The sequence below is a fragment of the Chanodichthys erythropterus genome, chromosome 18 (genome assembly GCF_024489055.1).
Source record: "Chanodichthys erythropterus isolate Z2021 chromosome 18, ASM2448905v1, whole genome shotgun sequence".
NCBI classification, from domain to species: domain Eukaryota; kingdom Metazoa; phylum Chordata; class Actinopteri; order Cypriniformes; family Xenocyprididae; genus Chanodichthys; species Chanodichthys erythropterus.
The window spans coordinates 22,932,846-22,947,608 of record NC_090238.1 but is presented as its reverse complement, the minus strand read 5'-3'; the positions used below and the strand labels follow the sequence as shown (position 1 = coordinate 22,947,608).

Sequence of the window (14,763 nt, the reverse complement as noted above, 5' to 3'; positions counted from 1 at the left end):
AAAAACTGTTTGTATAAAAGTCCACTTAATGACCACAACACCTGGGTCAAATGACCTGAATAAAAACTGAAAGAACTACTTTTAATGTCATGTCCTTTAACGTAACTTTGTCATTTTACTTTTCTTTGTGTTCCTCTCGATCTCAACGTTTATTGGAGTGTTACAGGTGCGGGCGAGTTGGAATGGCTCTTCGCCTGCACTACAGCGGATGTAATTAGAGTGAAGATGTCCACCCTTCGAGTTACCCTCTTCTGCTTCAGAGACGTTGCTCTGTCTGTGCTCTCTTAGATTTTGTGTAACATGCTAACCACATCTTGTACTGTGTGTGCCTTCAGCTCTTGTACAATACTTTAGGCTTACTTAGCCATGCTCCTTGTGGGGGTCTGAACTGTTAAAGTCCCCCTGTAGTTAATAATTATATCCCTTAAAACTCATCTTTGATCAAATCTTTATGCCTTAAAATAGCTTGAATGTAACTCTAACCCTTGCTTTATTTAGAAAAAACGGATCTATGAATATGCTAATTTGCCGCCCCCACTCACTCACACAAGCTCAGAGATCCACTCGGTCAACTTACTGAGGTAAATGCTGCACAATGGTATCGCTTTTTACACTGTCGGACACATAACTAATTAATATGGTAAGCCTTTTGCTTGACTATGTTAACAAACAGCTAATAATGTGTTGCTAATGTTACACAAACAATGTTCCCGTTCACCATCTCAAAGTCAAACAGCTGCCTTCTTAAAAACAGGATCCTTGCAAACACTTTAAAGAAACTCAGAGTGTCAGTGAAGAAAGGCATATAGCTACATCATACACCCAGTATATTGCTAAATCTGCCTGATTGTTTTATATCAACAGAAAAATATACCGGGATAATCTGGCTTCTCTTGAGACTCCCTTGCTTCAGAGCGGTCATAGTTAATGATATGTTAAAGGGAACCCCTGGTATTAAGACTTTTATGGCTTAATATAATGTAAATGATGTCTCTTACTGAAAAATGTAGTAGAAAACCCATGAAAGATTTACATTATTTTAAAAAATCCACATTGTTTTATACATATTTTGGGCAATGGATGGCGCCATTTTGTTTAGGTGCACAGAGCGTTCTACGTCGATGACGTCAAATGGTTGCTCTCGGTGAGCTACTGACACTATTGCTATTTTTACCGCAACACAACTCAGAATATAGTACACGATGCCACATTGTGCGGCTTTTGGTTGTAATTTTCAGTCGAAGGGCAACAAGAGAAGTGATGCAAGTCTTCACTGCTTTACTAGCCATAAGAAGAGGAGAAAAGATTGGGACTTTGTGATGAATGTGGACGAACAAAACTTCCTAAAGACCCGCGTCTTTGTTCTCTTCACTTTTGACTTATGAATTTGCACATGGTTTGTCTTAAAGCATATTAAAAACACCACATACAGTAGACATACAAAAAACATTAAAAACTCGATTTTCACCACAGGGGGACTTTAAAAGTTGTAAACTTGTATGTATCGAATTAAGTTACTTCTTTTAAAGGAACTAACTTTGTATGAGTGGGGCGCCGAACCCAAACCTGTCCTGGAGAACCCCCAGCCCTGCACATTTCATATGTCTTCCTCGTCTATCACACCTGATTCACCTCCGTGTGAGTCTCTGACAGGAGTCACTCTTTAATGTTACGTTTTAACGGATATGTAATAAAATAGTATGTTAAAAAAATTTGCATTTAATTATGACCTGTGATCCATGTGCTACTATAGACAACACATTTCGCCAAACCACACTTATTGAGAGCTGGCAGCAAAGAATGAGCTGTGGAAATATGCAAAGGATGTATTCTTGCATTAAAAAACAGCTAGACAGAGTACAAATGAATAGAACAGAAAGAACGCAGTGGTCTCCAGATGTGTTTTAAATCATTCAACTGCTTCTAACTTCACACACTGATGTACAAATGTGCTCATGGTGAGATGCTGAAAAAAACAAACAAAACAAAACAAAAAAAAACATGGCCAGATGTCCAAAAAGATGGCGAGAGATTTCCATCCGAGATGTTTGTGAATCCATTGACTCAATCAGTACATTTTTTGGTAACACATTATTTTATAATGATGTAACTAAACTTTCCTAAAGTAATAGTAAAGTGTGCATAAATACAAGTAACAAACCCTAAACCAAACCCTAACTGTAATTCTATAGTAAGTACATGAAGTTAATTAATATGACATATTACAAACAAATACATATTTGACTAAGTATAATGTAACTGTCACCTTAAAATAAAGTGTAACACGTTTTTGTTATCCTCAATCAATTGAATAAACTTTTATTATATATTTTTTAAATGCATATAACTGAAATAAAATGAAATAAATGAATGAACAAATATCCTAAAAATAAGTTTCAAATATATGTAATGTGTTAAAAAAATTATTTTATCTAAGCAGATATTATTATGAATGATTAATTGCAATCAATTTGATCAATTAATCAGCACATTACGTAAAATGTTTAATTGACTGCTAGTCCTAAAAATGTAATGAAATTTCCCAGGGTACCTAGCAGGTAAGTACAAACTTTATGCCTCTGAGTTTCTTCCAGAGGGTCTCTCCAGAACAAATCAATAGTGTGGCTCTAAAAAGGTTTTATTACCTGTAATGGGGAAAAGAATTAGGATGAGAGCCATTAACTTGTTTTTGCTTTGTATGAGAATTTTCTAGATGGCCTACATCCAACAAAGCACGGAGAAATTGTGCTGCATTAAACTCCATTCAGGCTTAATTATCTGTTTTGAAGCAAAAATAATTACATAAACAAATAAATAAAAATAAAACGAATCATAAGTAAAATCCAATTTAACCAAATCAATCATGCAAATTCAAAATGTGACTAAATACTAGTTTCTAACCAATTTACAAACAAAATGCAAAATAGCAGGCATACATTTTAAACACATTTTTTTAATTATTATTTTTTTTATTAGCAGCCACTCAAAGAGTCAACTAACTGGGCAATCAGCAACCATTCCACCAGCCAATCACAGCCCACTGACAGAGTGAAGCCGAGCATTTGGGGACCTCAGGACTGAACACAACATTTGTCAAGCCTGAATCCCATTTTACATCTAAGGCTGGTGAGAGATATGAAAGACTCCCAGTGGACTCCCAGCATGCTAACGATACCGTATCATGCACCAGCAGGGCTGCCTGATTTTAATAACAGTTACAAACAAGGTGATTAGCACAACCATAGCAGCTGTGGATGCTGCCACTGAGAGACGGAGGAAATAATCCCCCAGAGCCTCAACACACACACACACTGAAGAGCTGAATGAGAAATGTGACAGCAGCAAACTCTCCATTAATGCGCCAAAGCAGTACCTTTGGGCAATTTGGCCAGTGAACTAACAGGTCCGCCAGGAGTATAAAGTCAGAATTCAGAAGGACAGAATGCAATAAGCTTCTCCCACCTTGCATTTTCAGCTGGGCTGAGAGGGCCAAATTCAATGAGCAGGCAGATAACATTTACAGAGGCAGGAGAAAACTATTTGCACATCAGGTGTAGGGCATTACCAGTTCAAATAAGACTACTCGTATAGTCAAATAAGAGGGAGGTTTTAAAGCAGAAATAACATTTATTTCTGCTCCGACAACACAATTTTCCTTCTGTAGTGAGGGGGGAAAAAAAAAAAAATCACTGCAGCTCTTTTCTGGCACATTGTTTGCTATCTGACAGTTGTACACTGTGTTTATATACAGTATAAATATTTTTAAAAAGTCCTTTGTGTTTATAAAAAACATGTGAATGAGAATTCTCTGAATTGAGAGTAGCCTGCAAAAAACAACACGCAAAACACATAAAAAGAGAACAAAAAAAGGTTTTGGCATCTATAGAAAGAGAGAAAAAAAAGAAAGAAAGAAAGAAAGAAAGAAAGAAAGAAAGAAAGAAAGAAAGAAAGAAAGAAAGAAAGAAAGAAAGAAAGAAAGAAAGAAAGAAAGAAAGAAAGAAAGAAAGAAAGAAAAATGATTTTAATATGAGACGACCTTTCATGAAATTTATGGAGAATGTCAGAAACTGTGAGCCCCCTGCTGGGAAGTGAAGGGCCAACGTGATCTCTAAGAGACAGCCGGCATGCTGAGATTTCAGATTTAATTTGAAGAAATAGGATGCATTTAGCAGACTCAGAGTATTACTTCTTGCATTTTTAGACCTACTTCCTCAGTACCTCAGAAACAGATTTACTGTTAGATAGGGATCTGAATCAATTTTTTGCCCAGATTTACAGCCTGGATGAGTCAACGCTATAGCTGCCAATAGTCAGAGCCAGAATCACGCAGTGTATCATGGACTGTCCAAAAGGATATCAAAACATGTTTGATATTTTGAGCTGATTTCAGAACACATATTGTTTTCATTTGTCATGCTTCTCCTAGCAACAAGGTACATGCTTCTGTGTGAGTTTGTTTGGAATGACTTGAATGTCTGATAGTGTGTGATCCTCAGTTTTTTTTTTTTGTGTATGATGCCAAATGTTTTAAAATCTATCCAGATTTTAAAAGCTGTGTATAATGTATTCCAGCCTTTAGTAAGAACATGTGACTTTGAAAGGCCATTGATAGAGAAAAATATTATTAAAAAGATCTGGAATGTACTTTTGAACAAGATACTTTAGAATTCGTCTGCAAAATTGCTGTAACATTTCCATATAACAGTAGACGCAGATTAATACAGTTTAATATTATACACAGGGTATATTATACCTGAAAGATTACACAAGATAAGTGATTCATATTCAGAATGTTGTCCTAGATGTAAAACAGAGGTTGGTACATTATTGCATATGTTTTGGACTTGTTTGTAACTTGGAACCTATTAGAAAAAGATAATACAAACTATTGACAAGATTTTTAATGTAAAAGGGATAGTTCACCCAAAAATATAAATTCTGTCATCATTTACTCACAAGTAGTTTCAAACCTGTTTGAATTTCTTTGTTCTTCTGAACATAAAGGAAGATATTTGGAAGAATGTCAGTAACCAAACAGATCTCGCCCCCCATTTACTACCATAATATGAAAAATAAATATATGGTAGTAAATGGGGGGCGAGATCTGTTTGCTTACTGACATTCTTTCAAATATCTTTATTTGTGTTCAGAATAACAAAGAAATTCATACAGGTTGTGAAAAACACGAGGGTGAGAAAATTAGAGAATTTTAATTTTTTGGGTGAACTATCCCTTTAAGCACTCATTTGATCCGAGATTTATGTTATTGGGGGATGAATCGGTCCTCAATATTGATCAAAGGAAGAATTTACATTTTGTTAAGAAGGCTCTGATAGCTGCAAAGAAATGTATAGCTATACAATGGAAATCAGAAGAACCACCCAGTCATGTTGTATGGCTTAGAGTAGTTTTGTCCTATGTTCCTGTTGAAAAAATAATGTTTAATCTGAAAAAAAATAAATAAATAAATAAAAATAAATCAATGTTTGAAACGATTTGGGGCAAATGTATTGAATATTTGAATAATTTGGATGTTACATAGATTGAAAATGCTGATGTGATAATGTAACCCTTCTTTACTGTAACCTATGATTTGTTTTCTTATTTTTTCTCTTATCTTTCTTACAAATCAGCTCAATGCCTTGCCATAATGTCCATATAAGTGTTCTGTCTATTGAAGGGTGAGATAGGAGTGGGAGAGTGGTTAGAAAAGACTGTTTACTTGTATACTGAATTGATTCTATAAATTATTCATGTGAAAATAATAAATATATTGATAAAAAAAAGAGAAACATATTGATTCGGTACAGCATTTTGCTGAATTGCTCATGCCAGCTAGCTAAAACTTGACCCCTTGTCTATATCACTGAACCCCACTGTGATTTTATCTCATTTCATCCTCCATTATGTTCCTTGCGGTTTCTTTTTGTCAGTGTCTCAGCACTGCAGCCATGTAATAAGATTCATTCACCATCACTCGTTTTTTCAATACCTGAAACGAATGCAGTCGCCTAAAGGCTGACAGAAACTATAAGTGAAAGGGACACAACCTTTTTTGTACAGTTTATATCAACATAGGCAGTATGAACCTTGCAATGAAGATACACACACACAATAATTTTCTCTATCCCACATCAACAAGCAGACATTTTCTCCCCGTCAATTCAGCGTTGAACTTTGCTGAAACGCCACAGTGCATTGTGAGTCATTTACATAAGGTAAACACTGACCGACAGACTAATCGACTAATTTTCTGGATGACTAGTCAACTAGTAAAAATGAGCAGTCTGATTTGATCTAATCTGATGCTAATGAAGGGCAGTCCAGTGACGTGATATCCTAACTGGCTACGTTTAGAGACGTGACAGCTCTAATAAAGCTCTGTGACACACCATGTGGTCAACAGCGTGATGAGCGGGAGTTATCAAGCCTGCATATGGACAAGCATCTGTAGATGTGTGGAGTTCTGGCACTGAGATGCAGAGCTGGACTAGTTAGCTTACCGAATAGCGTTATCCATGCGGGACACGGTGAGGTAGGCTGCCAGGTTGGCTGTGTAGGATGAACAGACAATAAGGGTGAATAGCCACCAGCTTCCCATTGCAATCCTGAGAGCCATTGAACTCATGAAGGATTCACCACCTGCAAACACAAGAAACAAAAGAAAAAAAAAGAAACATTCTACTGGTTGAATCGACGATACACACAAAGAATAGCCAGAATAGAGTCAATGGAGAAACAAGCTTTTTTAGACAGCAGGGGCTAACTGGTTCATACTAAGCCTTGACCCCTTGTCTATATCACTGAACCCTACTGTGATTTTATCTGATTTCCGCCTTTCATTATTTTCTTCCTGCTGCTTTTTGGCAGTGACACAGCACCGCATCCATGTAATAAGATTCATTCTCCTATCACCCGTTTTCTCAGAAAAGCTCAACACCTTATAAGCCTGTGCTGAAATGTCAACACAATATTCCCCTCAAGCGCACACAGCTTTGGAAATGTCATCACTGACACAGAGATGGTGAGAATAAAACGTGAAGGGAAAAGATCTGGAGCTATCATGCTCAATGGAGCTTGTTAGGGGCTATAAGTTTTCGTTTTGGTCTCAGAGCCAAATTATCTGAGATGTCCTTTTAGGGCTAAAAGGATATCCACAGAGTCTGTAATTGGAAAGGTCAAAGGTTAAGTGGGCATCTATGCTCATTACAGGGTCGAGAGTGTGCTAGGAAAAAAAGAAAAAGAAAAAAAGAAAAACTCTCCCAAGAAAAACGAGGTGCTTGTGCTTTTATGTGCCCAGACATGAAATCTGAATCTTTGAATCACTTTAATTTGGAAAGTTCTAAACATGCAAATTTAGTTTCAGAATAAAGTTACAATTTTTCTTTCATTAATGATTAGCGTCATTTACAACATACTAGCAGGTATTTAGGGCAAAGTAGAATATGCCAAAATTATACATGATCATAACTGAAAATGTGCACTACAATTTAAAAGTTTGGGGTCTATAAGATAATTTTTTTTTTTTTAATGTTTTTCATGCCCACCAAGGCTGCATTTATTTGATAAAAAATTCAGCAAAAATAGTTATATTGTGAAATATTTTTACAGTTTAAAACAACCATTTTCTATTTTAATATGCCTTAAAATATAATTTATTCCTGTGATGGCAGTCTTGAGTGTCACATGGCCCTTCAGAAATCATTCTTATATGCTGATTTGGTGCTGAAACATTTCTTATTATTATAAATGTTGAAAACAGTTTTGCTGCTTAATATTTTTGTGGAAACCATGATACATTTTTTTCAAGATTCTTTAATGAAAGTTCAAAAGAACAGCATTTAAATGTCTTTATCATAACTTTGGATCAATTTAATGCATCATACTGAAAAACAGAACTCATTTGTAAAGATAAATAAATAAATAAATAAAAAAACTTTAGAGAGGACTAATGGTGCACAACAATAAAACACTGAAAAGTGAGCAGTGTTCTTTTAAAGGAACAGTTCACACAAAAATGACAAATATGTCTTCATTTTCTCACCCTCATGTTGTTACAAACCTGTATGATTGTCTTCCTTTTTTTCCCTTCTTTCTTTGCTCCCACCCACAACATTCAAGTTTCGTCTCACTGCCACCCACAAAAGCCCACAGGTAAACGTATACATAGACTTTTTTCAGTACGTCCATTAAATTTCCATGAAATAGTTTCAAGTTACGTGTTGCCTAGCCACAACCTACACATCCCAGCATAAACAATAAACTATTTGTTATTAAAGTATCTACATTCACAAACCACTGTTAACTTTAACAGAAAAGCAAACATAGGCTACTACATGTGTGATTTGGCATGGCACAAACTCTGCAAAGGATTCTCCCTTTATTATCACTAAAAAGCTGTCACTCATTTTACTTAATTGTGATCTCACAAAATTCCGTTTAAATCAATGAAGCGGTCTTCACTGCACAATGAATCATTATTTGCATCGTATCACTTTGTTTGTTATAATAAAATGATTTGCGAGCATGCAGAACTCCACACTGAACAAATGCGTTATGACCGGTGAGTGGATTGAGTGGAACTTAAACACCTCTGATTGGCCATTGCGTTCAAGATCCTAAAAGATATGTGGTATTACTATGGAGAAAACTGATCCTAGACCAGTAGTTATGGGCAGCTTTTTCCTTTAAAAGCAATCAGAAGCAGCAGTAGGAAGAAGGCTAAGCTCAGCCTATGCTTGCACCTGTATGCCTGCTCTCGTTGCCTTTGTGCAATAGATGAATAACAATTTATTTGTTTTTAGATATTTCTATTTTAAGGGAGTCCTGCAAATTATTTTATTCTCTTGCAACCGGCACACACGAGTGTCTTATCGCCTGCACCCCTGGCTGTCCTTCCTGACAGTAAATGTTTATTTAAGAAGGTGACACAAATGCAAGCCTATTTTCATGATCACTTGCCATGTGCGTTTCATTATCAAATGATGGGTCCAGGGATTATAATTACAAATAGGCAAAACAGATGTTGAAAAAAACTGTAAATGTAATTTTTAACAGCTGTTGTCAATTACTTGTATCTTGGTCTAAGTTTCTAAATCTAAAAGTGCAAAGATAAAGTCGGGCTTATGTTGACAAGATACAGAGAGTATACAGAACAGAAAAGTGCAGCCATTTTTTTGAAACGTCAACCAAACACACTCCCTTTATTGGTATCTTTAGATGTATGCAGCTTTCAAAAGCAAGTTGCAGAATACCTATGGAATAATATATTTTGTCAAACAGTCAAAATGTGTGACTCTAGGGATTGTCTCTGGTGCTGTAAGCTGTACTTAAACATTTGAAGAATTATATATTCTGCTGAAAAGATATTTTCCTTAAATAAAAATATTAAATCGCTGTACTAGGTATGTTCCTGCAGAATAGAATGTCAGCAACTGATTGCACCATCCAGGTGAGCTGATTATTCAGCAGTACCTCATCCCTCATGTTCATGTGACGTGACCCAGCTCACCTTGCTGTACAAAGGCTCCGTAGACGATCCAGATGGCACTTTGGAAGGACGTCGTGACAGAAGCAGGCTGGTGGGGCCCAGGAGGATTCTGGGAGCGGACAGACTGGACGCGTCGGAGCAGAAAGACCATGACACCCACCACAGGAATGGCAGCAGCAATGCAGGCCCACACCGCCAGGTCAAACGGTGCCAGCAAGGAGAAGATGTTGAGTCTCTCTTCTGTTTTAGTCATCAGGATTCCCACAGAATAATCCAGATAGCGTTTACTGAAGTCCACCACGTTCTCTCGTTCCGGAGTGATGGTGATGGCTGAAATAGCCACATCTGCCCTCTAAAAAATAATGCATGTTGAATATGTCTGAGTTAACAATAAAAAGTGAAGTCTGACTATAAATTACAAGAAAGTGAATTTGAAATTGAAATGCAATGCCTTCACAACTATTAACACTGACTAATATTAATATGCAGTTGTGCATACAAAAAACATACAAAAAACAAACACTATATATTAATTTACACAAATCATACACACAAACCAGTCTTTATGTATGTGAATCTCACCTTTCCAATTAGCTCTCCAATCATTCCATTCCAAGACCCATTGGCCTGAGGAGTTCCATATTTCCCATCAGCCACCTGATACATTTCATACTTAAAGCCCAGAATTTTGGCCAGGGCATCCAGAACATCAATGGAAAACCCCTTATATCTTTTGGGCTGACCTAGAATGTTTTCTGCCACCATTACGAAGGGCTCCTCCTGAAGACCATAGAGAAAATTAGGGCTTTATTTGAATCACTTATTTATTATTTATTTTACATCTTGGTAACCTGATTTAGAACTAAATTAAACAGATGTGAGAGGACACAAATGCTTTTACTGCTTGCTTGTTCACATTCACTACTGTTCAAAAGTTTGGGGTTGGTAAGATTTTTACTTTTTTTTTTTTTTTTGGAAGCCTGTATGCTCACCAAAGCTATATTTATTTGATCAAGAATACAGTAAAAACTTCAAAGTCTTTTCCATTTTAATATATTTTTATTCCTGTAATGCAAAGCTGAATTTTCAGCATCAAAACGTTAGTCTTCAGTGTCAAACGATCTTCAAGAAATCACTCAAATATGCTGATTTAGTGGTTCTCATTTTTATGTTGTGCTACTTAATATTTTGCAGGATTCTTTGGTGCATAGAAAGTTCAAAAGAACAGCATTTATTTGAAATAGAAATCTTTTGTAGCATTACAAATGTCTTTACTGTCACTTTTGATCAATTTAATGCATTCCTGCTAAAGAGTATTAAAGGTTCTCCAAGGGATCCTGGGTGGAGTAACTTCCTGTTGACGTTCGAAGTGTTGTCAAACAAAACAGAGGCTAGCTAGACCCTCCCACCCCCTCCATGCTTCCTGAAACAGTCATGAACGCGCATTTAAAATCATTCTTGTTGGTTATTGGCTGGAGCATGTTTATTATAATTTGTGGTCCAGGCTGCACCAGTTTGTTTTTATTGCCGTTTTCGGAGCTTGTGGCGACTACAGAGACCGTGTTTTTTACAGTGTGTTCAGGGGACAGGCAGCTAGTGGAGAGTGAGGAGATGTTTGCTGTATGTGACAAAAAATGTTTTGGCCTAAAAACGTGTGACATCACTTAGAGCACCTTTAATTTCTTTCTTTAAAAAATAAAATATCGTACTAAACCCAAACTTTTGAACGGTCTCACACTTTGTGTTTGATCTTATTCTCAGTATATACAAGAGGATTCATTTGTAGAGGTTTTCAAACATTTCTGAGTCTTATTTTCCCACAATTCATATATATCTCTCACAGCATCTTGACAGTAATGGACAGGCCAAAAAGCTGACATTGCCATTATTTAGCGTTAGTGTCAGACAGATTTAGATTGAATCTTATCATTTATTCATTTGAAGGGGAAGCAGAGAGTCTGACTAATATATTTGGATATATTTCTGCAAATAAAAGATTTAATACTGATTGTGAACCTTATTTCTGTGGTGTATCCGTCTGTTCAGGTCGTGACTTGTGGTCAGATCGGCTCTCTGTCACATTCAAAGCATCGGCTGACGTGACACTTTTACCAGTGACAGCTGGGACCCTTTGGTCTCAGGTTAATCTAAATGAAGTGTTTCAGCTGACCTGTTACACTGTGACCGGGGAAGCGTGCAATGCCTCATCAGACAGAAATTACCTCTCTAAATTCACCTGGGCAATTTGCAGTAAGGCATATTGCCACCAAACAAGATTGACTGTTTGTGAAACAGGCCCTGTGCACTCAAACACAGATGGCTGAAATATCTCAGGCTCAAGCTAGTGAACTGTAATAGTATTCAGAGAGAGCACAACAGTGATAGACTGGAGAATAAATAAAGAGCAAACACCAAAGGAATCCCTGGCGAAAAGAGTCTGCATGACTAAAGTACTGATGTCTGATGAGAGAAAAGACAAAAAACCACACAGCACAAACATGTGGAAACATACTGTTTATGACAACTATATGTGATTGTGAGCCATGATATATTACTGCAACATTTCCTGACTTGAGCTCTCAATTCAATTCTGATTTCAATTTAAATTTTACTTGATTTTTTTCACACATTTGGTCATATATTTTAAAATTGCATCTCTTGTTATTATAACAAAGAAATTATTATAAAATGATAAACTCAAGTATACTAAGAAATAATCTTCCATAAAAGTATAGAAAGTTTGTTAGACTTTTTGAACGATTCATTAAAAGTTTCAGATCAGAAGAATCATGTGTTTATGAATAGAACTACAATCGTTGCAGTATATGTTTTTTATTATCTAAAAAGAACCAATTTTAAAAGCTATTTGTTCATGAATGTACTACTCTGGTCCTGGTGTATGTTATTGCATGCAGCCTGTGATGGCAACTCAGGAAAAAAGAATTTTCTTTCATGATACACTGTCCTTTTTATCTGTGATGACACTCTAAAATGATACTGGAATGTTTCTATGCGTTTCACATCACTTAAACAACTAAAAACATTTCTTGTTATTTCTAGAATAACATTCCTCCATCCGATCATAACCTGCAGGGAATTGACTAGAGCATCATTATCCTTGCTGGCCCTGGAATGACATTCCTATTTAAGAGTCAGATTTAAGCTTAGGAATGGGGTTAGTGGTTTAAACAATATTCTTTCATTATTAATCCATTATAGGGGGAGGGGACATTAATGCTTGACATGACTTGCTGTTCCAGGAACTTGTCCTACTTATTGTATTAAAATCATGCTTCTTATTTTACAATAATTGTACAGCAACCTGACATCAGTAAGACATTGATTGGATATACAGGGAGTTGAATCAGATGCACTGAAATACGCACCAGTAAGGTCACCACTTTCAGAGTAACTCCCTGCATGCCGTGCTCGGCCCGGTTCTCCCTCAGACTGCCGTTTAGCCCACGATCAGAGTCCCATGTCGCCAGCTGGAAGACAGGAAGAGGTTGTGATTGAGCTTTGATCAAGTTTGAGATGGCAGAAATGATTGCAAAGAAAAGGGAGATGTAGAGAGAGAGAGAAAGAGTATTCAGGAGGAATTGGACAGCTGCTGAAAGCCAGGGATGACCTTACACAACCTGAGTTATTGTCCCCAAACACTAATTTGTCTATGATAGACCCCTCACCATTGAGCAGCTCTTACAGGATTCATCTCAGTGGTTTTGTGCTTTTGTTACACTCCCAGGTGAAAATGGTCATGTATGCATGCGAGGTGGTCACCTAGGCAACAGCTGTCACATTTTCCTCCTCTCTTTTAAAACCAATATGGAACACAGACGCAAGCGCAGACACACACACACACACACACACACACACACACACACACACACACACACACACACACACACACACACACACACACACACACACACACACACACACACACACACACACACAAAATATATATATATATATATATATATATATATATATATATATATATATATATATATATATATATGCATATTTTGTGACTAAAAACAAGATGATGTGCATTTCAACAACAACAAAAACAAACCTAAAACTTAAACTTACCTAAATGTGCATATATATTTATATTTAATCATATATATAATAAAAATAAATAAATCAACCACATTTTTTCATGGAAATATTATGATGATGTTGATGAAGCCATAGCCTTGTGGGAACACTTTTTCCTCTCCTAATGTTTCCTATCTCTTTCCTACTGTTGCAATGTTATTTCCATCAAGAGGTGTGTCAATTTTTGGTCAAGATCTTGTATTGACAATGCAAGAGTCAAGCACTCAGTAAAGTCTACTCCAGCACATCCCAATGACTTTCAATGAATTCAAGGTCTGGACTCAGAGGTGCCAATTCATGTGTGAAAATGATTCTTCATGCTCCCTCCCAACCATTCTTTTACAGTTTAAACCTGATGAATCTTGACATTGTCATCCTGGAATATGGCCATGATACGTCTTCCTACATAAAAAGCTGCATACTCATTGCCAGACATATAACATGCTAGAAACATAATATTAAATGAGAGCTTTAGCGCAAGTTCTACCAGGAAGACTTTAATGCCACAAAATACATTCATACTAATAGGTCTGGCCAATCACTGCTTTACACCTGGAGAACTCTCTGTTTCCCGTTCGCAGTTGACCTTGACGCTCCCCTCCATCTTCCCCACCACCACCAGGCTGGCCTTGTCCATCCATCTGGGGTAGGCTCCGTCCCTGCCTTCGTCTTTAGACAGGATCAGCAGAATCTGCATCCCCCGCATCCTTCAGACTAAGGACGGGGCCTACGCTAAAGAAATTATCTATGCACCTATACAAACATGATTCATTGTAGCTCACTACCATCTGTTAATACTTTATGGAATAAATACCAAGCAAATGTTCACCTGCCCTCTGAATCTTTCTGGTCAAACTGTAATAATGATCCAATCACAGACTCTTAAGCATTTGGCTATTTAAATTCAAACAGTGACTTTTTTTTTTTGGCTGGGCAGTATAGATTTCTGCAAGAATTCTCTTTCAGTATCTCTATATTAATCCACGAACAAACACTATTTCCAGCTTTGAAGGTATTATCTTGAATATGAGTCATCACATTAGCAGCATATTAGCCAGTCACTGAGCCAGTGTAGAAAAGACAAAAGGAAACTGCTTATATTCTCCCCCCATGAACAATGACAGCACTTCTGTAAAACACAGTGCCTCACTTCAAGATGAAAACCATGA

The 14,763-nt window shown here is 36.7% G+C and overlaps 1 protein-coding gene across 1 annotated transcript in view; it reads right to left on the bottom strand.

The window, feature by feature from the left end:
• Positions 1–14,763, bottom strand: part of grid1a (glutamate receptor, ionotropic, delta 1a) — a 344,907-nt gene that overhangs the window by 12,775 nt on the left and 317,369 nt on the right. Inside the window, exons 9-12 of the mRNA XM_067367779.1 lie at positions 12,877–12,978; positions 10,073–10,270; positions 9,512–9,842; positions 6,504–6,642 (exon numbers count right to left, since the gene is read on the bottom strand). Coding sequence (XP_067223880.1) covers positions 6,504–6,642; positions 9,512–9,842; positions 10,073–10,270; positions 12,877–12,978 — 770 coding nt within the window. The remainder of the gene's footprint in view (positions 1–6,503; positions 6,643–9,511; positions 9,843–10,072; positions 10,271–12,876; positions 12,979–14,763) is intronic.